This window comes from Chondrus crispus, genomic scaffold, assembly GCF_000350225.1.
Source record: "Chondrus crispus Stackhouse genomic scaffold, scaffold_405, whole genome shotgun sequence".
Taxonomy (NCBI): domain Eukaryota; phylum Rhodophyta; class Florideophyceae; order Gigartinales; family Gigartinaceae; genus Chondrus; species Chondrus crispus.
Genome location: NW_005179301.1, coordinates 41,851 through 56,705, shown reverse-complemented (window position 1 = coordinate 56,705; position 14,855 = coordinate 41,851). Strand labels below are relative to the sequence as shown.

At 50.4% G+C, this 14,855-nt stretch overlaps 4 protein-coding genes; 2 read left to right on the top strand and 2 right to left on the bottom strand.

The window, feature by feature from the left end:
• Positions 1–622: 622 nt before the first annotated feature.
• CHC_T00001173001 (hypothetical protein) lies at positions 623–1,753 on the top strand. XM_005718512.1 is given in 2 exon segments: positions 623–1,258; positions 1,259–1,753. 1 exon segment carries the CDS (start codon positions 623–625, stop codon positions 1,256–1,258), a length of 636 nt encoding a protein of 211 aa, XP_005718569.1. The 3' UTR covers positions 1,259–1,753.
• A 232-nt stretch (positions 1,754–1,985) lies between these two features.
• CHC_T00001172001 (hypothetical protein) lies at positions 1,986–3,715 on the bottom strand. XM_005718511.1 is given in 4 exon segments: positions 1,986–2,359; positions 2,360–2,428; positions 2,448–3,596; positions 3,692–3,715. The coding sequence occupies 3 exon segments, from the start codon at positions 3,713–3,715 to the stop codon at positions 2,360–2,362; spliced, it is 1,242 nt and encodes a 413-aa protein (XP_005718568.1). The 3' UTR covers positions 1,986–2,359.
• Positions 3,716–4,574: 859 nt separating this feature from the next.
• Positions 4,575–5,940, top strand: CHC_T00001171001 (hypothetical protein). XM_005718510.1 is given in 2 exon segments: positions 4,575–5,786; positions 5,787–5,940. 1 exon segment carries the CDS (start codon positions 4,575–4,577, stop codon positions 5,784–5,786), a length of 1,212 nt encoding a protein of 403 aa, XP_005718567.1. The 3' UTR covers positions 5,787–5,940.
• A 1,645-nt stretch (positions 5,941–7,585) lies between these two features.
• On the bottom strand, positions 7,586–8,963 carry CHC_T00001170001 (hypothetical protein). XM_005718509.1 is given in 2 exon segments: positions 7,586–8,777; positions 8,778–8,963. The coding sequence occupies 1 exon segment, from the start codon at positions 8,961–8,963 to the stop codon at positions 8,778–8,780; it is 186 nt and encodes a 61-aa protein (XP_005718566.1). The 3' UTR covers positions 7,586–8,777.
• Positions 8,964–14,855: the final 5,892 nt, after the last annotated feature.

Sequence of the window (14,855 nt, the reverse complement as noted above, 5' to 3'; positions counted from 1 at the left end):
ACTATGAGGTGTATGTATGCTGTGCATACTGCATGCAGTATGAAGAACACAGCAAAAACCAATCTGTTAAGACACACCCTGTGGGTGTGTCTTAACAGGCTGGTTTTTGCTTGCCTTGCCCGGTTTTGCCAGGAATACTTTTAAATTCTTAAAAAATACCGTATGCTTCTTAAGCCCTTGCTTTTCTTAAACTCAAAAATTAAAACGTAGGAGCCACTCATAGCACGCTAAATCACCTCTTTGGGCAGAGCAAAGCAAACTACCGAAAAACGGGGCATGTTAAGACATACCCACAGGGTGTGCCTTAACATGCCCTGTTTTACAGTGCCACAGACTCCAGCCTGCGTTGAGGGCACTGTAATTACAGTGAAATGGGGGATAAAGACGTCGATTGGCTTGAAACGGGATTGATTGAATGGGAGGAATGCATTTCCAATATTTTTTATAACCAATCCATTCATGCCAAATGTCAGGGTCCTCGGGTGCTGGCACCATCAACTCTTCGTTCGGAACGGCCCTCACACTGCTCAGTGGATCCATCCAGTGGATGGCTTTTACCTTTTTCCAATGACAAGTGTCCAAGCAGGAGTGTGCGCACATGTAAACACCATTTTTAGATGTAATGATTTACACGTGGCACTCCGGAAATGAACCTTTTTCGCTCCCTGCCATTCTCGTCATCCATCACAATCCGCAGAGGACCGCAGTATGTGCGGCATATCATCACCTTCACACCTGCCTTGCTCACCAACAAGACGTCTGGCGAAATCGACTTGCCCTTCATCCCGTTTCGTCGTGTGAGCCCACCATGGCGTTCTCCATTCGTTTCGTCCTTCTCATCTTCGTCTTCCTTCTCACATTCTCAGTCGTGCAAAGCCAGAAGCAGCCCTTCAAGCTTCACCAACAAACTGCACCTGACGACAGCACCCCACCGCCAGAACTAGCTGGGGGCAATGGACCGGGTAGTTCCGGCTCTGACACCCCCCCTCCCCAACGGCCCAAAACGTTGCCCCGCAACCTCGCCATCGCAGTCATTTCTATTACTATTGGTTCTGCCATCATCGCTATCCTCGCTTGTGTCTGGTGCTGTGTCCTGCGCCCAGAGCGCTCCAACATGGACAAGAGCCCAGCTGGCCATACTAAGGCTATCCCCCTTCCTCCTACTGTCGCTGGCCACCCGGACGAATCGCTCACCGGCGATCACACTCAATCTCTCGCTAAGGAACATATTTATCAAATCTCACCGGAAAGAATTTAGCGCCACTCTCGTCCTCTCGTTCCGCGCGATTTCGCTATGTCGAACTGCAAAACTGTGGTTTGTGTTCTTGTTCAGCTGCTGCATTCTCTGCAACGTTGTCCGGTGTCTGCCTCAGGCAGTGGTGGAAAAGACGAAGGAAGCGATGTTGCCCTTGTCAATTTATGCGTGCTTGCGATCCGCGCGCGGCATCTTTTGCCAATCTTATGTCAGATCAAAGAATGGGTTGCAAGGCGCTATGAAGAATTCGGCCATGTACAGAAGAAGCATTCTGGATTGGAGAGACTTGAAAATAGGTGTAAAAAATGGCTTTGAACCTCATCACCGAGGGGGCTTTCATGACGTCGAGGGTGTGTGAAGCCTTCAGCGCATGGCAAGCTTGAGCTTCAACAATTCTCTGCAGACACTACAACGCAACATGTATTGCCTGTTGGCTTGGCCGGTTACGTGCAATGACGGTATACACTCCCCGAAATAAATTTAGGACCACACCAGAAATGCCATGTCCGTGCAGTGCAGTCGTTCCGTGCAGTTGACACGGGCTTTAGGGGTTATATAGAATGTCTGTCCTTTGAAAGCTGGAAGACGCCAGGTAACTTTGGATGATCACCAGGACGACTGAAATAGCCAGTTTATCCCGAAAAGCTGGAGATCTAAAATATTAAAGGAGGGAGGAATGATCCACTGCAAACGTTATGTTGGAAAACACGTGTTTTGGCAAAAGGCTAACATGTACATTCGAGTCACGACAACTTGTTTGTCTCAGTTGGCCTACGCATCCTGCTACTTTCCTAAAATCAAATCGCATTTCCTATTCATCCGCATACTTGCTTATCCTATTTGCCTACTTCCACGACCCTCCCCCACCCTTCTTCGAGCCTTGTCCGCAGAGGTCTTTCTTCTTGCCTTTCTTCTTGTCCGGGCTGTCGCTGGGCGAGTAATTTTTGTCCTTGCTTCCGCTTGCCCCTGTTTTATCCGGACTTCTGTCGTTTCGGCCGCGCTTATTCAACCTCTTGTTCTCTTCCCTCAATTTATCTATCTCTACATCTTTCTCTGCAATCTTTGCATCTTTCTCTGTAATCTTTGCATCTTTCTCTGCAATCTTTACATCTTTCTCTGTAATCTTTGCATCTTTCTTTGCAATCTTTGCATCTTTCTTTGCAATCTTTGCATCTTTCTTTGCAATCTTTGCATCTTTCTTTGCAATTTTTGTGTCCCTGTGCTGCAGCTCGTACTCAATCACCTTAGTGCCACTCGGAGGATTGAGCAACTCTTTCACCGTTATCTTGTCTTCACGGCTGAAGATACGGCATATGACGGACTCATTTCCCCGATAGATCTTTCTGTGGTACATCGGCGAACTGCCACTGGCGCGAGTGGTTATAGTAGGATCGCCAGACCCTTGTCGGTCTCCGTCCTTGTCGCTTCGGCCATGAAGTTTACCCACAATGACGCAAGCATCTTTTCCACCAACTCCACCACGGTCGACAATAACGTATTCTTCGATGTTGGCTCGGCGGTACGCTCTCCACTTATCGTCGAGGTCGATATTGCGAGTGGAGGGACTCGTGACCTCAAACACGAGTACGGGGGGATCAACGTTTTTTCCAAACCTGATTGTCTTTGATTGCTCGCCTGCTGTGGACTCCATAGCTCTATCGTCACGATATTTGCCGATGGAGACATCCGGCTCGCGTACCGTGTCCGATTTGCCAGAGGAACTAGACCCACCTGGGGAGGACGTAGGTGAGCCGGAGTCATCGAACACCTCACCGAACTGAGCCTCCAGAGCCCTCCTGCGACTCGGTATGTACACTTTTCCGCGTCCATAAATGGTTATGTACGCTTTCTTAGTGGCGTGAGCAACTTGAGCTTTGCTGATAATGTAGGACACTATGCGTTCGTGCAAGTTATCGCCCATCCTTGGTGAGAAGACAAGCAGGCCGTCGACGAGGTCGTATTTCTCACGGTCACCTTGCGGAAGTTCGGCGTACCGCGTAAACGTGCAGGGGGTAAGATGAAGGGCCCTGGGTTCTTCGTCGATGTGGTCCGAATGACCTGGTCGTTTTGCCACTTGTGCAGGACCTGGAAAATCTGCAACAAGTTCGTCGACGATTGCAGACGGGGCGCTATTGTTGTCCTTCGTTATGGTTGAGGCCATGTCCATGCAGTGCCGTCGATCCGTGCGGTCGACACGGGCTTTAGGGGTTATATAGAATGGTTCTTGAAAGCTGGAAGACGCCAGGTAACTTTGGATGATCACCAGGACGACTGAAATAGCCAGTTTATCCCGAAAAACTGGAGATCTAAAATAATAAAGGAGGGAGGAATGAAGGGTCCACTGCAAACGTTATGTTGGAAAACACGTGTTTTGGCCGCGAGTTTTGCTCGGATTTTCAACCGCGTTTGGCAAATCTCACGGCATCCCGAAAGCACTGCCCACGCCACAGTAAACTTCATGGCCGAAGCGACGAGGACGGAGACCGACAAGGGTCTGGCGATCCTACTATAACCACTCGCGCCAGTGGCAGTTCGCCGATGTACCACAGAAAGATCTATCGGGGAAATGAGTCCGTCATATGCCGTATCTTCAGCCGTGAAGACAAGATAACGGTGAAAGAGTTGCTCAATCCTCCGAGTGGCACTAAGGTGATTGCGTACGAGCTGCAGCACAGGGACACAAAAATTGCAAAGAAAGATGCAAAGATTGCAGAGCAAGATGCAAAGATTACAGAGAAAGATGCAAAGATTACAGAGAAAGAAGCAAAGATTGCAGAGAAAGATGTAGAGATAGATAAATTGAGGGAAGAGAACAAGAGGTTGAATAAGCGCGGCCGAAACGACAGAAGTCCGGATGAAACAGGGGCAAGCGGAAGCAAGGACAAAAATTACTCGCGCAGCGACAGCCCGGACAAGAAGAAAGGCAAGAAGAAAGACCTCTGCGGACAAGGCTCGAAGAAGGGTGGGGGAGGGTCGGGGAAGTAGGCAAATAGGATAAGCAAGTATGCGGATGAATAGGAAATGCGATTTGATTTTAGGAAAGTAGCAGGATGCGTAGGCCAACTGAGACAAACAAGTTGTCGTGACTCGAATGTACATGTTAGCCTTTAGCCAAAACACGTGTTTTCCAAAATAACGTTTGCAGTGGACCCTTCATTCCTCCCTCCTTTAATATTTTAGATCTGCAGTTTTTCGGGATAAACTGGCTATTTCAGTCGTCCTGGTGATCATCCAAAGTTACCTGGCGTCTTCCAGCTTTCAAGAACCATTCTATATAACCCCTAAAGCCCGTGTCGACCGCACGGATCGACGGCACTGCATGGACATGGCCTCAACCATAACGAAGGACAACAATAGCGCCCCGTCTGCAATCGTCGACGAACTTGTTGCAGATTTTCCAGGTCCTGCACAAGTGGCAAAACGACCAGGTCATTCGGACCACATCGACGAAGAACCCAGGGCCCTTCATCTTACCCCCTGCACGTTTACGCGGTACGCCGAACTTCCGCAAGGTGACCGTGAGAAATACGACCTCGTCGACGGCCTGCTTGTCTTCTCACCAAGGATGGGCGATAACTTGCACGAACGCATAGTGTCCTACATTATCAGCAAAGCTCAAGTTGCTCACGCCACTAAGAAAGCGTACATAACCATTTATGGACGCGGAAAAGTGTACATACCGAGTCGCAGGAGGGCTCTGGAGGCTCAGTTCGGTGAGGTGTTCGATGACTCCGGCTCACCTACGTCCTCCCCAGGTGGGTCTAGTTCCTCTGGCAAATCGGACACGGTACGCGAGCCGGATGTCTCCATCGGCAAATATCGTGACGATAGAGCTATGGAGTCCACAGCAGGCGAGCAATCAAAGACAATCAGGTTTGGAAAAAACGTTGATCCCCCCGTACTCGTGTTTGAGGTCACGAGTCCCTCCACTCGCAATATCGACCTCGACGATAAGTGGAGAGCGTACCGCCGAGCCAACATCGAAGAATACGTTATTGTCGACCGTGGTGGAGTTGGTGGAAAAGATGCTTGCGTCATTGTGGGTAAACTTCATGGCCGAAGCGACAAGGACGGAGACCGACAAGGGTCTGGCGATCCTACTATAACCACTCGCGCCAGTGGCAGTTCGCCGATGTACCACAGAAAGATCTATCGGGGAAATGAGTCCGTCATATGCCGTATCTTCAGCCGTGAAGACAAGATAACGGTGAAAGAGTTGCTCAATCCTCCGAGTGGCACTAAGGTGATTGCGTACGAGCTGCAGCACAGGGACACAAAAATTGCAAAGAAAGATGCAAAGATTGCAGAGAAAGATGCAAAGATTACAGAGAAAGATGCAAAGATTACAGAGAAAGAAGCAAAGATTGCAGAGAAAGATGTAGAGATAGATAAATTGAGGGAAGAGAACAAGAGGTTGAAAAAGCGCGATAGAAGTCCAACCCAAAGCCACCACAATGGTTCGCCCAATGGTTCGGGCACCAACAGCCCGTCCAGAAAGAAACAAGTAGAGCAAAAGCATACAGAAAGGTAAGAAAAGATATGCTCTTTGGAAGGGAAGTCAGATTTGCAGTCTGTGCGGGTTAGCCGTGACAGATATTATAGCGGACAACTAGATAGTGTTCTTGATTATGCCAAATCATGCAAGCAATTGAAGATAGTAAATGAAAAGCCATAGTTGTGAGAAAGTTGTGAGAAGTAATATAGATCCAGTTTATCTTCACAGCCATTACTAACGAAAAGTAGCCCGCATATCTGACACGCACACCCAAAAGCGTAACGTTTGCCTCTGCGCGCCGGAGACAACTCTCCTTCGCCGTGTGCAGAAGACATATTTGCGACGCGATAAAGGCCTTCTGTTTCCAACGCGAACGGTGGCATGCTCCTATTCATACTCTGACATGCATCTTGATGTCTACGCTCATATCAAACGGACGCCTGCGGACTCACTCAGCGACAAGTCGGAAAAAAAACAAGAGGACCTCAAATTTCAGGCTTGGCTTTCTTCTTCTTCGGCGACCCGGGTGAAGATGAACCACATCGTCCACCCCCGTGCGTCTTCGGCAGAGGGCTGTCCTGCGATGCACCCTCCCCTTGCTGCTTACCAGATCGACTTTCAGATGCTGACTGGCCGCTCTCCAGTCGTCTCCGCAACATGGGTAGGGTGTGCGTTGTTCTTGGACAAGGAGGTCATGTGTGCGGCACAGGGGATGATGAAGCTGATTGCAGGCGCTGGGAGAGACGCACTTGGCTGTAGATACCAAAGGTGGTGCCGGTGCGTGTCGCGAACAGACGGGCTAGCGACTCCAGGACAGATTGCAGTGCTGGCAGGAGAGAAGACGAAGAACTTGATTATTTAATTAAAAACTGAAGATTTGTTCCAGATTAGTTACCATCGCATGAGAAGTTGAGGTTTGCTCGAGTGATTGATTTTTTTTCTAATCGAACTGCTCTCTGCAGTCTGGTCTCGCTCCCCGTATCGTCCCCGGAGATGTAAGGACGTTTTCTATGGGACAAAGGAGAAGGGACCGTGGCACAAATGATCAGATCAGGATGATGAGTCCACGCACCGTCAGCTTCAATCAGTCGACGCACCCATCATCGTGAGAGGGCGGTTGGAGGGCAGCATGGACGGGCGCGGGAGGGAAAGGACGAAACGAAGGTCAACGGATTGGAAACGCGCATTTCGACGGGGGTCTGGGAGTTTCCCAGCATCGAGCTCCGTTCTGCGCACCTCTTTACCGCCGCTACGGCCACCTCCGCGAACTCTCCTGCCGTTCCCAGCCGTCCCCAGCTGTCGCTCTATCTCGAACGCGTCCAGCTCCAACTCGCGCGCACCGCTCTCGCGTGGGATTGACGTCTGCCGTACCATCTCCTTCCACACGTCCTGTTGTTTGGCATGTACAACTCCTCCCCGACCTTTCCGGCTTCTTGCAGGATCGCCGCCGCGTCCGATATCGCCCGCGACGCATCCGCACCAGCCTCCTGCGGGTCTGTTTGCTAAATCGATTGGAAACGGGCTTGCAAAAAGCAAAACTGGACCCAGTTTGAACATCATCCACATCAAACCACGCGCATACCCGAAAGCCACTTCACCGCGGACGTTTTACACTGGACGGCAATGTCTTTCTTCCCATTCACGTCGTCCTCCCTTACGAAGTTCTCAGGCTGCATAGTTATGCGTCTATTAGACTGACTTTCGTTTTGGGCGACTGTCAATCTCGGTGGCTCAGACGTATCCAGCCCCTCCTCACACAGATAAAATTAAAACCTGTTTCATCAATGAGTGATTGCAGCCCCATGAAGTCAACTAACTAGGAACAGACGCTTTGCAGATTGCCCTGCTGTCTGGCGGGACTGGCAACTTTATACGGTGAGTCATTTGACGAGAGCTGCACAGCTTTAATCGCAAGGTTATCAAACAGTGAAGGAATTTCGGCAAGACCTCTGCAATCATTTCCATCGATCACGTTGCGCCAATACGTGCGTCACTTTCCCCATGACGACATTGATGCTCACGACGATCACAGATTTGCCCCTTTTCCCGACGATGACCAGCTTATACACAATGATCTGGATGACTACAGCTCAGACAACGACGAAGTCCAGAATCGAGATGACGAAATCGCTGGTTATTCGCTCGATGTGGATGGCGAAATGCCCCAACAAAAATCAGGCGAGACAAGATGATGATCACTCTAACCGCACTCGATTTCAGTTTCCTCCGATCCTGGATTCCGGCGCCCCAGTGGAAGTCAATGACGAGGTCTTAGTCTTAGATGAAGTTGACGAGCTATTGCGGGACACGTACGAAATAATAGCTGGTGGCGACAATAGTGAGGATGATATCGTAGCAGATGACGACAATATGGATGCAGACAGTGAGGGGATACACTACGAAGTACCCGGTGATCACGACGAACATGACTTACTTGACTACGACGATGCTGATTTAGGAGATGAATATGACTCCGCAGATGGAATGCATAACGGCAATGGCGTTCCTGGACAAATGTTTCGTGTTGCCTATAACTTTCTTGAACAGCATCCAAACGACGATGCGGATGATCACATGGACGATGAAGACATAGAACATGATCGCCAACCAATTTTAAGACGGCGAAAAAAGACAATCCTGCGAATTAGGCAAGGACGGAAAAGGAAGCGTGCGAAAGTGTTTGGGCGAAGAGGAAAATGTTCTGGTCCTTGTCAAACATGTGGAGAAAGCTTTGAGCGCTGAAGTGCGACAACTTGTGAGGATCCGCAAGCCCCGAGGTGTGGTTCGTGTAGAAGAAACGCCGCCTGCTAGACTGGCTTGTCTTGTAAGCACGGCAAAGACGAAACAGAGAAGTGCGTATAAGCATTTGGAACTGGAAGAAAGTACTCGGGCCCCTGTGTGAAGTGCCAAAGCTAGCCTAGAGTTTCACAACCGAAAGACGTGTGAAAAAGCCAATTTCAAATCGCGCACGCTCTCGTTGATTTCAACTATCGTATTCCCGATATTGAGCCTTGGATGGTGCACTATCTAATCGGCTATGGTGGAAAACAATAATCTGCGATAGTCGTGTGCCCGGTACACGACGGTATCGGGCGGCAATGAGAACAGTCTCTCAATGACACTACGTAACAGGGCCTCCGGGTCGCCGTCTTGGAAGTCCATGCGGCCACGGACGCAGACGCGGATGAGCAACGAGTCGCCAGTAAAGGGCATCGCGGGATAGTCGTCGCCCGCGGGGAGGTAGTCGGACACAACATTCAGTGTGCCCCCGCACGCTGGAATTGCACAATTACGCCCCGCTCGCCCTCATTCAAAACTGCGCATGCGCCGTGAATAACGACAAAATGTAATAATTGCAATATACCAGAACTGCCCATCTCGGAAACTCCTCCTTCGTCCCGTCCGGCGAACTTCGCATCAGCTCCTGCTGGCAGGAGCGGACACCTGGCACCAGCTCTGCTTTCTCACCACTACGACCCCCACGGGAGCTCTGGCATGCACAGACGCCCTGTCCCCCTGCCCGTCCCCCTCGCCCATCTCCCCTCGGACCATCTTTCCCTCTCCCTCCTCCCTCTCCAGCACGCCATTCTGCACATCCAGCGTCTCCCCCTCCAGCACGACCCCGGCCTTCAAGCGCTCCGGCAGCCCCAGTCTCACATCCCCCAGTCCTGTGCGTATCGACACCACCCTCGGCAAGCTCACCCTCGTCTCCACATCCCCCGAATCCGTCTCCACATCCAGCCGCCCCTCCACGCCGGCCACTTCCGGAACGATGATCTCGCTTTTGGACTATCGACGGCAACTGCGGACTGGGGCCGGATGCGTAGTTGCTCAACTTACTATCTCTGTATTGCCAATTCAACAAAGAATTGAGTAAGGCTGAAGTAGTAATATCCCTAATGCCATTTTTTTATGATCAGTATACTGCACAGAACCTTCCGACTCCGCGTGTTTCGCAGTGCGTCTACTAATACCAAAACAAACCGCATAGGGCCACAATACAGAGTCAGTTACACATGTCGGCATGGTTTGGCGCTACATAGCCAAATACGGGCAGATTTATTTAAACATGAAGTCTGGTCTCAGGAGACCTCACAAGCACCCGAAAAACAGCGTTCTGATCAGTATACTGCTCAATAAAGACCATAGCTTGACCTTTCCATACACGAATGATACACAATACGGCTTACTTCTACATTGACGACATGTGTATCAAACACTTCCACGGTGATGACTGCGTAGTCTCTGTGCCACAGGTTGTTCAGAAGATGGACTCTGATGGTTCTTCGTAGCTCCATTTTCGCCGATAATCGGCTCAGTCCCTTCATTTTCGCCGTGCTCTGGCACTGCCTGTCTCTCAATCGGCGGAGCTTGGTGGAGGCTTCTCAGGGATAGATGCTTTGCTGTGTGCCATACCTCAAAACAACTTTTGCGCAAGCCGGGGTAGGTTCGGATACAAAGAAATGTGCTGCAAAGTGTGCATTGATACTTCGTCCTATGTCCTCTACAAGAGCCACTGTTTTGACTGCAAAGTGTACAGTAGTGAACCGGACCCTGTCTAGGTTGATGCCCGCTGACGGAGAGCCTCAGTCCTTTGCCGTCCTCTGAATTGAAGAAAAATAATCTCTTGCGCTTTCGCCCCTTTGCTAAGCCAACAAGACGTTTAGCATCATTGTCAGAGATTTTGGCAGCACTATCATCCGTGCGCATGTCATTATTTCTCCTATCCATTACCTCCAGAGATGCAACGTAGTGTAGCAGCTCCTGTGACAAATCGAACATGAAGTCCGCGGCGGACTGTACTTTGTTTAAAAGATTCCTGAACTTTTCAAGGGTTTTGAATGATTCCACCGTAACGAGTAGAGACCTCCGCTCGTAGATGCGAAACGCAAAAAGGCGTTTAGCGCCATAGTTTTCAGCGTTTGAACTGCCAGTTTTTGCTCCCACTTTAAATGTGACGTTGAAGACCGTAGCATTGCCCTTTGCTGCGTTGATCCGTCGACACCTGCTTTCGTTTTGCTGTAGATAGTCTGAGAAGCATGTTTGAACAGCTTCAGAGGATGAAAACAGCCTTTATCCAAAACCCGCCGGTTAATGACTTGCCAAAAAGGAAACCGGGACTCCACCAATTCTCGAACAGACCCTGTCACGAATCTCGGTATTTCATGGGGCTCCTCATACGCCCATCTCAACAACGGGGATGAAAGTGATTCAAGCGCTTCCCGGGCTACGTTAATTGTCTCTTGAGGAGAGCGAATTAAAACTCTGTAGAGAACACCTGTCTCAGAGGCCGCAACGAAGATGGAAAATCGCAATGACATCACAACCAATTGATGCAAGATTTGTCCCATGTGCTCTGTGGGAATGTACTTGTGAAAGGTCTCATCTCCCATGATGCAACTGATCAGATTGAGGGACACTTGCGCCAGCGATTGACCAAGACTCGCTGGCTGCACGCGAGTCTTAATCTCCACTGTTGCCGGCACGTAGGATGTGCCCTCGACATGAATGATGTCATCTTCATCGAATGCTCCATCCTTAAAACTGTCCACCCGCAGCAGCACTATACCATCAGGAGAGCATGCCAGGTACGGTGCATCCAGCACTGACAACATCCCCACCTCAAAGAATTCTCCAAACATCTCCATTCTGCGCAACGCGTGCCCAACTGCTTTTTCGTTCACACTACCCCGCATCATAGATTCCGTAGATACTTTTGAGCTGAACCATAAATTAGAAAGTATCTGGAACCACTCTTCATTGGTGCGCTCCTGCACTTCCCCCTTACCGTCCAGTTCGAGTGCAGTGCGAACTGCGCCATTGCGCATCAGAAAAGCCCCCGCATTTGTGCCAGTGATGCGAAACTGGCGAAGTAGGAACCAATCTGCACAACGCTGTGCTGTAGTAAGGCACATGCAAGTTTGGCGCAAACAATTCTCCAATCCCTCCTTCATGCTTCGCCCATGAATGCTCTCTCCATTGACTCTGGTGGAGAGAATCTCCGCGCCCGCCGTTTCTTTTTCTTTCGGTACAGCAATCCAAGTGTTTAGGATGTCACCCACGCTTGGAGGTACAGTGTAGAGGAACCGAAGTATCTTGCAAAACTTCTCGGTACCGTGCTCCCGAACGGCAATTGCTGTCACCTTCTTCACCCCCACCCTCTTACCGTTTGCGGAAATGGGCTTTGTGGCTAGACGTACATCGGGACCAAGGCCTCCATGGTCTGGAATGACGAAAGCAGCAGGACGATCGAATTGAGCACCCTGTCCGTGCGCTCCCCTCGTCTCCTTACTCAGTGCGTCCTGACCCCCCGCCGCTCCCTCCCCGTCTCCCTCACTGATGACATTTGCGCCACTATCCCGAATCTCTCCCACTGAATCCCGCCCACCTTCTTCATTGCCTTGCCCTGAGCCCCGCTCGGATTGAGTCGTCGTGACGTCCGCGGCTTCCTCTATGTCGTTACGGTACACGTTCAAAAACGACTGCCCAACGAAGGGGTGGCAGCGGATGAGATGCTCAAGCATAACTAGAATGGAGCAAAGTCCATTTGCGTTGAGTATGTCCAAAAACGCTTCCTTTCCATACCCCCTATCGGCCGTTATGACACAACCATTCACAGCTTCCTCACCCTTGTCATCGAAGATTGTGGTAAGGAGTTTGGAGACTGAGACGGTTTGAGCCTCTCCTCTTCTTCTAAACCGTAACCCAAGAACAACCCGAAATAGTGCGTCGGCGATTGAATCTGCCGCGTGTCCTTCTTTGTCTGCCTTACGCTGACTGGGCATTTTCACTTGATCATCGACGGCTCTTGTGCCGAACAAATCATCGTCGAGCGTGGTGAGTAGATGTAACGGACAGAAAAAGACCTTCCTTGTTTCCCGAAATGCAAGGTTCTCGAACTCAGACAGTAGTCGAGTCTGATCGCGCTGTGAATTCCAAGAAACACTCCCATCATTCCCCCTTCCCGTCGGTGAATAGGCCAGAAGATTTGTGCAAATAAAACGAAGGCGATGAAGAGGAGGGGTATCATTTCCCAAAGCACGCATAACAAGAACAGCTTTCTCAAAGCTAAATCCTGATGTGTGACTAAAGAGCATAACCGAGAGAAATCGATACATGTCGGGCATCGTAAGAGGCTCCTCTTCGCTTCGATGCATACGAATGCTCTCGTTGATCCAATCCAACATTTGCCGCAACAACCCCTGGCATAACAGAATGACAAAACCGCAACGACCAGGCAAAATTCCTCTCACTGCGCACTCTGTGATAAGCTTCTTCACTGCATTTTGGCAGAACAGTCCTGCTCTATTCCCAACCACGATGTTCGTAAACTCTTCCTCCATCATGACTGATGCACACTCATTACGTATCACCTTCCATCCTTGTGACAGGTCCGATTGATTTCTTCCACCCCTTGTTCCACCTCGACCTCGGCCACGTCCCCTTCCACGCCCACCACGCGAACCTCTTCCTCCTCGCGAGCCTCGTCGACGCGCGGCGGATCCACGGCGCGACCCTCGTGCACCGCGCGTCCCTCGTCCGACGCTTGACCCTCGTCCACCGCTCGATCCTCGTCCACCGCTCGATCCTTGCCCACCCCCCGCACTCTCTTCACCTTGAATTACGTGTTCAGTGTTCGGCAGATTTGATGTATCTTCAGGCCGATCGTCAAGTTGATTCGTGGGCAATACCGCATCTGTCGGTGAATGCGACTCTTCCTCAGGGGAGGGGAGGGACGGAGAGGAGGCAGAAGATGGCATGAGACAAAAGAAATGGGCTGGGGGGAACAGGGAGGTGAATGATGAAGGAAGATTGATGGGGCTTCGGCGATAATCTTGCAGTGGTCACATCTCGGCGGGAGCAGGCTGGGTTGCCCGCGCCGAGATGTAATCTCGCCAACCTGGTGGTGAATGGTCGAGCCTTCAACAGTGGAAAAGTGACGAAGAAACGTCTTGAGGATTCTTTCAAAACAGTCTCCAAAACGGGTTTTTTGATCAGTATACTGAACATACAACATGTAACGGCAGTATGCTATTTTAAGGTTGTCTTCAGTATACTGATCAAAAAAAGCATTAGGGATATTCGAGAAGAACATATCCCCCGTTCCCATCAGGCAAGAAAAATGTTGGGTCCTGCAGATGCTGCAATCAAATAGCATACGCCAACTCAAGCCAACCTTCTGCGTTTGACCGTCGTAGACGAAACACATGTCGACCCTAGTCGTACAAATATTTACATTCGTTGTGCTTTTGCACCCCCCTCGGCGATCTTCTTCTGGTGTTCTTGGAACCGTTCGCCGGCCCTTGCCGAAAAGTTGACGAATTCCTCGCTGCATTTCCGAATGCATGCTTCCTGCTCGACCACGACGCAACAGACCAATGCGTATGTAAAAAGATCATCAGACGGATCGGAAGCGGCGATGTATACGAAATGTCCGCCGCATCTGCGTCAGTCCACGTTGCACTAGTAGCCGCATTCTGCCGCAACGTCCCATGCTCGTCAATTGCGAAATCGGAAGGCAGCATTATGGATTCCACTTTTGTGATTGCGTAGTCTGGGTCCGGTATTTCCTCTAATGAGAGCGAAGTTTCAATGCGAGAAAAACCGCATCCTGCTCATCGTAGATGAGAAACAGGCAGGGCTTGGCCGGACAGGCCGACTTCTTTGTTGCCACCATGACAACGTGAACTGACATAGTCGTCTTGGGAAAAGCGTTGAGTGGTGGGGTATTTCCCGTTTCGGCAATACTTGGTACTGAAGAGGTGATGGATTTGATTTGACCTGGTCATGTATACCTGCTGGTCTGATCCACTAGGGTGTTGGAGAAGGTCACAGAGGGAGTCGAGAGAAACATGGCTCATGCTTTGGAGTTGTACGAGCGCGTAATCGAGAAATGCAACGATGGCGACGTTGTGCGCAATCTTGGACACGTGATGACGGATGGAGACTCTCCATCCGTCAACACTTGTCCAAGGTTTACAGTTTTGCTTGGAGATCGCAATGATTTTATGCAGCAGTTGGGATTCCATTGGCACAGGGAGGACAAATTACAGTGCGTGGGAGCAGATTGCTCCCAGACAATGGCTGCAGTTGTGCTGTGGCATT